The 7,162-nt window shown below is 32.4% G+C and overlaps 1 protein-coding gene across 1 annotated transcript; it reads right to left on the bottom strand.

The window, feature by feature from the left end:
• Positions 1-2,711: 2,711 nt before the first annotated feature.
• On the bottom strand, positions 2,712-6,849 carry LOC114301952 (transcription factor MYB20). Its single transcript, XM_028246914.2, has 3 exons — positions 6,458-6,849; positions 5,930-6,059; positions 2,712-3,726 (listed from the first exon to the last, which is right to left on the bottom strand). The coding sequence occupies exons 1-3, from the start codon at positions 6,588-6,590 to the stop codon at positions 3,027-3,029; spliced, it is 963 nt and encodes a 320-aa protein (XP_028102715.2). The 5' UTR covers positions 6,591-6,849; the 3' UTR covers positions 2,712-3,026.
• Positions 6,850-7,162: the final 313 nt, after the last annotated feature.

The following is a 7,162-nucleotide window of genomic DNA, read 5'->3' as shown; positions in this document are numbered from 1 at the left end:
ATCCCTGAGGTTTCTAACAAATGGCCCTTTAACTAAATTATTAAGTCAATTAATAATTTTTAATGATATTAGAAATATATTTTAATTAATAATTTAAGTAATTTTATTATTATATTAGAGAGAAATTATGAACTTTATTTTTTTAGTTAATTCTGTTAAATAAAAATTTTTAACAAAAAAATATTTATAATTTTTTAAATTATATAAAATAATCTATAATTTAAACAAATTACAGAAATATATTTATAATTTACCATAATTATAATCTATCACCATAAACATATATGAGTGACATCACTATCAAAAACAACTCTAATCTAGCGTAGAATCATTTACATGTGGCAACCTCTGCATTTGGTTGTACTCCTAGCACTATCTAGCCACCCATCCCAAAAAAGGCAAAGGCCTCTGTAGCTTATTAGTGCTAGTTATAATTGCTTTTATTTTAATTTTTAAAAATATATATTAAAGTGTTTAGTGTAATTTTTGTTATAGTTTATGAAACAGAAACATAATTATATATTAAAAAAAATTACATAAAAAGTATTTAGAATTTAAAATATATAAATCAAATTTATTATGGTATATCTTGCTCATACCACATCAAGTGTACATACATAAGGTCTGTTTGGTAACGTTTATATTTTCAGTTTATATTTACAAAAATTTTATAAACTAATTTTTGTTTATTTTTAGAAAAACATAAACTACAAACGCGTTTGGTAATTGACAAAATGTTTAAAAAATTTTAAAAATATAAAAAAGAGTGAGAAATGGCAAGTGGCGGCAGAAGATGGTGGTGAAAAGTGGTGACGGTGGGTGGTGGGTAGCGGGTGTTGGTGGTGGTGGTGGGTGGGTGACGGTGGCGGATGGTGGGTGGTAGCGAGTGGGTGGTGGTGGTGGTGGTGGCGGCGGGTGGTTGGTGGTGGTGGTGGTGGTGGTGGTGGCAGGTGGATGGCGGATGCCGGGTGGTGGTGGGTAGTGGCGGATTGGTGGCGGGTGGTGGTGGTGGGTGGGTGGGTGGGTGGGTGGGTAATGGTGGCGGGTGGTGAGAGGTAACGAGTAGGTGGTGGTAGCGGGTAGTGGGTGGGGGAGGCAGGTGAGTGGCGGATAGCGGGTGGTGGCGGGTAGGTGGCGGGTGGTGATGGTGGGCAGGTGGGTGGGTGACGGTGGCGGGTGGTGGGTGGTGAGTGGTAGCGAGTGGGTGGTGGTGGCGGGTGGGTGGTGGGTGGTGGTGGTGGTGGTAGTGGGTGGTGGGTGGTGATAGCGAGTGGGTGGCAGGTGGCTAGTTGTGGATGGTGGTGGCGGGTGGTGAATGGTTGTGGCGGATGGTAGGTGGGGGTGGGTGGATGGCAGGTGGGTGGTGGGTGGTGGTGGGTGGATGGCAGGTGGTGGTGGGTGATGGGTGGTGGTGTTGGTGGTGGCGAGGGGTGGCTGGTGGTGGTGGCTGGTGGGTAGCAGGTGGGTGGTAATGGCAGGTGGGTGGTGAGTGGTGATGGCAGGTGGTGGTGGGGAGGTGGGTGGTGGGTGGTGGGTGGTGGTGGCGGAAGACGGTGGTGGAAAATGGTGGTGGGTGGTGGCTAGTGTTGGGTGGTAAAAAAAAAAAAAAATTGAAAACTCAAAATGGAAATACATTTTTTGAATTTACATTTTTTGGTCAAATTTATAAACTGAGATTACTGATTTATAAATCAAAAATTTACCAAACAAGTTTTTATTTGAGTTTTTTAAATTTTTATAAATATAAATAGAAAACTGAAAACGTAGATGTTACCAAACGGCACCATAATATTTTTGCATAAACAAAAATGGAAATTAATATGTATGCAAGTTTACAAAGTGTAACTTCCCAATTACATCAATATAAATCCAAGTGCACTTCATCAAAACTGAGAATATTTCAACTTGACAAAACATTAAATAAATTTAGGCCAAGTTTGACATACACAAAATAATCCATCTTTTTATCTTTTTTTTTTCCATCACATCACCTCTCTATTTTTCTGCACATCTTTTCGTAAAAAAATAAAAAGTACATTTATTTAGGCCATCTCAAAAAGTGCACTTAATAAAAAAAAATGATTATTGAGAAGTCTAATAAAATTATGTTTTCAGTTTGTGTGCTTTTTATTATCAACTTTTACTTTCTTTTTTTTTTTATTTTTAAAATCACAAATTAAGGATAGATGGGATCATTTTAGATTTCCTTGACATCAGATTACGTGAAAATAAATGAGACTGAGACATTGTATATATTCACCCAATAAAACTGAGACATTGTATATAGGTGCATGCAAAATGCTACGATTCTACAATACAAACATCATTTTTATTGATGTAAAGATCAAAAATCACAAATTAAATAATGGATGAGATTATTTATGTTTCATTAACATCATATTACATGAAATAAGATAGACAAAAAGAGAGACATTACACATGGGTTTATGCAAAATGCTAATTCGATGAAACATCATTTATTAATTTATGCAGAATGCTAATTCGATGAAACAACATTTATTAATTTATATTTTACTGTTATGTAAAAATCATTAATTTATATTTTACTGTTATGTAAAAATCATTTAGATTTCATAAATAAACACTTTATTTTGATGATCACACAAAACAAAACCAAAAAAAAAAGATCTTGCATGTCTAAGGTGTGTTTTAAGAGGAAGCAGAGAGACATGGTAAAAGAAGAAAAAAAGTAGCAGTAAAAACAAAAGGTGGGCCCTGTTTGCCCAACTTTCTTGACTTTTTGTTTTTTGGTATTAACTTTCTTGGCTTTTTTTTAACTGCAGCAGCAACTAACAACCAAATTACAAAGAAGCCCTTTTGAAAGCACAACGAAAGGAGGAATTTTTGGGTGCCAAGTGATATTTTTTTTTATTGTGATTAAATGTATTTGTAATTAGTAAAAGATACCACTTGACAGTTCCACTTGCTACCATCCCAACATACAAAAATTTCTCCAGGGAAAGGGATTAAATTTCCAAGATTTGATCAAGAACCATCCTTGGGTACTACTGGGTGGTAGGAGGATGGTCATCAACAGTTGAGCTTAGATTCCTGTCACTATCACCACCATTAATCCACAAATCAAAAGTGCTGATGAAGTCATCATCATCCCAGAAAACCAAGCTGTTGCTCAAGTCACTTTGCCAGCTGTCAAAGTTTGGTAGTAAGTCCAAGTTTTCAAGTATGTTGTTGTTGGATGAAGAATAAGAGGAAGAAGAAGACGAAGCTGATGATGATGATGTCGATGATGAAGATGTTGTGGTTGTCGATGATATTGAAGGAGCAGTAGTACATGGTGGTAGCAGATTGATCTCATGGGGTTCAATCAATGGGATATCATCTGTGCAAAACCCATTATTGACATCCATTAATGAGTCAAATGGGCCTTCTATGTTTATGTCTTCCTCTTTTTCTTTGTGTTTGGCCTCTTCAGTAATGGATGACTCAAATGATGTCTCTATTTCACTGTTTTGACCCACTGCCACTTCAGAGATTTTACAAGTTAAAGATGGCAGTGGTGGTTGTTGATCTTCTTGTGGTTGTTCTTGTTGGGGTTGATCATGATCAGTTGGAGGAGTAGGCAGTGGTTTGTGGGTGAGAGGATCAATCCCCATCTTCCTCAGCTTTTTCTTGATGTGGGTATTCCAATGGTTCTTGATCTCATTATCTGTTCTTCCTGGAAGATGAGAAGCAATCTTGGACCATCTGCATACCCATTTGGAAAAAAAAAATAAATAAAAATAAATCAGAACCTCTAGAAATGTCCAATTAAAGGGAAATTATTTCCTTAATTCTACAGTAAATATAACATTTTTTATTTAAAAATTTGACAAATTACACCTACTGTCTTTTTTTTTTTTTTTTTTTTTTTGCGTCATTTTGGTTCTTATGATTTTAATTAGTTTAATTTTGAGTCTTAATTTTAAATTTTATGTCAATTTGATTTAATTAATAAATCTATTAGTATTTTTAATGAAAAATTATTGCTGAATTAGTTGAATTTAACTCATTGAGTTGAAAAAGTTTATAATTTTGTCTTAAAAAGCATGGCATATATCATTTATGTAAATATTTTTCAATAAAAAATACTAACAATTGTAGGGAGTGTTTGATGCAGCTGTTAAAATAAATTATAGATTATAATTTTAATCAGAAATTATTAATCTGTTTTGTGCAGCTGCTTGATTATAAATTTAAATTGCTAAGTAATATTTAGTAAATAAGCTATGAAATAACTTTTTGATGTGTAAATGTCATTTTTACACCTATTAATTGTTAATTGATGCCTACAATAAAAACCGATAATCAGAAGTAGAGAATGCACAATTTTTCAGAATCAGTTTTTTTGAGTTAAATAAATTATTAGAATCAGAAACTCTTTAAAATAAATTTAACTAAATAGTCCAAAATAATTTTTTCAAAGCTAAAATCTATAAATTGGTTAAAATAATCCATAACAAGCAACCCAGTAAGTAATTAGATTAAATTGAGAAAAATTATAAATTTAAAATTAAAATTGAGTTGGTTAAAATCATAAGAATCACAATAAAAATCAAAATAAAAATAAAAATACAAGAATTATCAATGTAATTTACTACTCTTAAAAATTTTATGAGACACCTTTCCTTTATTTCAAATGACTTGCGTAATGTCAAAGTTATTTTGGTCAGCTGTATATGATTGAGAGAGAACTTAATTAAATAAAATTATAATAACAGAAGTGATTGAGACTCCTTCAATCATCACTTTCACCACTTCATAGACACATGGGAGCTGATGATTGGAGGAAAAGAAAAAGAAAAGAAAAATTAACCAATCATAAAAAGAGAAGGTAGTGGGGTGCTCTTGGAGAGGTCCAAGTCATTTTCCTTATGATAATGAATGGGTAACTTAATGAATTTCTAAATCTGCATCTTTTATTGAAGCCAAGGGCTTAGCGTGTTGGTATGGGAGCCTGTCCAAGACTCAGGTCTTCATCTCTCCACTGTTGAATTGACATACTCTCAATTATATGGTCAATGTCGTAAAAAAATAATTTTAATATGTGTAATAATTTTTTTTTTAATTTGATATAATAATAAATTTACATACTTTATTTTATAGTCATTCACTATGCAATACAGAGGATCAATTGGCGAAATTCTCAATCACCATCTCTGATATGCCACTTGAGTCGTTCACTCTAAAAGTTGTCTCCAATTACAAACAACTTACATGAATGAGAATCAAGTCTCCGTTTATTTTGACGTAAATATATTTTATTTATTTTTTATTATTTAGTTAAATAAAAAGTAAATTTGTAGAAAATATTTTTATATCATTTTTTTTTAAAATGACTTATTTTTAAAAAATTTATAAATTAATTTTTACAAAATTAATCCTCACTCACTACCTTGGGATGTAGGTTGATTTTTTGGTTTTTTAACTTTTTGACTATTTTAGTTTGGGGCTAAAAAGTCTAGTTTAAGATGAATTTGATGTGATGTTTTATCTTATTTGACTGAAAAATCTATTTTGTTTTTTTTATGGCTAAAATAGTCAAAAAGCACCGGATTTTTTTTCTTCCTAAACGAACACTTATCATTTTTAAATAAATATATTATCTCACTAAAAGTCATAAATAACACTTTATTGGATTAAAATTTCTCTTTTAGATAATAAAATATTTTTATTCCAAGTGTCAATCAAATACTGAAAAACAAAAACAAAAATATTTTCCTATGTAAAATCTATTTTCAAAAAAATATTTTTTAAAAAAAATTATTTTACATTAAAATAACGGAACCTAAGTGAAAATGTAGCAGACTATTCACCAAATTTAGCATTGAATTGAGCCACTGGTTAATTGGCAAGAGCAGAGAAAGAATGATTTAGAGAGAGAGAGAGAGAGAGAGAGAGAGAGAGAAACCTGTTGCCAAGCTGAGCATGGAGATCAATAACCATCTTCTCTTCATAGTCTGATAAGAGACCCCTCTTCAAGTCTGGCCTAAGATAGTTTGTCCATCTCAGCCTGCAACTCTTACCACACCTTAACAATCCTGCAATCACACCCGCCATAACCATTTACTCATTTCTCTTTCTTTTTTTTTATTTTTTTTTATTTTTTTATTTTTTAAGCACTAAAGCCTGTAATGTTACAAATTTTTTATAGTTTATCTTGTGGGCAGCTTTTCTAGCATATACCTTCTGTATAATGATTGTTTTATTGACTACCTCTCCTGCCCAATAATTTATCGAGAAAATACGCTATATATTAGGATAATTGTCTGATTTTCTCGATAAAATCATATGGAAATTATATGTACTCTGAGTTAGTCAGAATAAAATCTCAAATTCTTTCGTTTACGAGAAAAAATATATATATATATATATACATACACATCTCAACCAATAGGTTGGTAGGAGAAATTGGAATAAAAGGTGGGGTGGGGGAGACCTGAGAGTTTAGGGACAGCTCTCCAACAGCATTGACCATTGGAGAGGATGAAGTTAATGAGCTTCTTGTCCTCTTCAGCTGTCCATGGTCCCTTCTTCAGCCCTACTTTGTCACAGCATGGTTGTCTCCCCATCTTCTTCACTATAGTACTCTCTCAAACAACTATCAACAAATTAACCCAATTAAGCTCAATGAATACATATATATATATATAGAGAGAGAGAGAGAGAGAGACAGAGAGAGAGAGAGACAGAGAGAGAGAAACAGGGAGTAGGAAGAGAGAACTGGGTAGACTACACACCAACTTCTTCATTATATACAAATCAAACCCCCTCTACAAGGACACGCTACGCCTTATTATTAATGTTTTTTTTAAGGATCTACAAGGACACGCTACGCCTTATTATTAATTTTTTTTAAGGATTTGTTAGTGTCCTTCAAAAAAAATTTTGGAAAAAATTATTTACAAATAAATTTTCAAGAGTAATTAAACCAAATAAATTTTTTCAAATTTTTTTTTTTAAATTTTGTTTGGTTATCTATTTTCCTAAACCAATCTTTCTCTCATACACATCAAATCAATTAATTTTTTTAAAACTCTCTCCCTAAAACAATTTTCTAAAATCATTTCTGAAAAAAGACAAACCAAACAAGTTTTAGTACTTTTTATCTCAAAAATTACTCTATAAATACAAACCAAACACA

Source organism: Camellia sinensis, chromosome 1 (genome assembly GCF_055761805.1).
Source record: "Camellia sinensis isolate YWXY chromosome 1, ASM5576180v1, whole genome shotgun sequence".
In the NCBI taxonomy this organism is placed as follows: domain Eukaryota; kingdom Viridiplantae; phylum Streptophyta; class Magnoliopsida; order Ericales; family Theaceae; genus Camellia; species Camellia sinensis.
Note: the sequence above shows the minus strand (reverse complement) of the source record. Positions and strands in the feature narration are given on the sequence as shown.

Coding starts and splice junctions, on each gene's coding strand:
- LOC114301952 (XM_028246914.2), bottom strand. CDS start 6,590: ATGGGGAGACAACCATGCTGTGACAAAGTAGGGCTGAAGAAGGGACCA. Junction 6,060..6,457: donor AGCTGTCCCTAAACTCTCAG/GTCTCCCCCACC, acceptor GTGTGATTGCAG/GATTGTTAAGGTGTGGTAAG. Junction 3,727..5,929: donor CATGCTCAGCTTGGCAACAG/GTTTCTCTCTCT, acceptor ATGGGTATGCAG/ATGGTCCAAGATTGCTTCTC.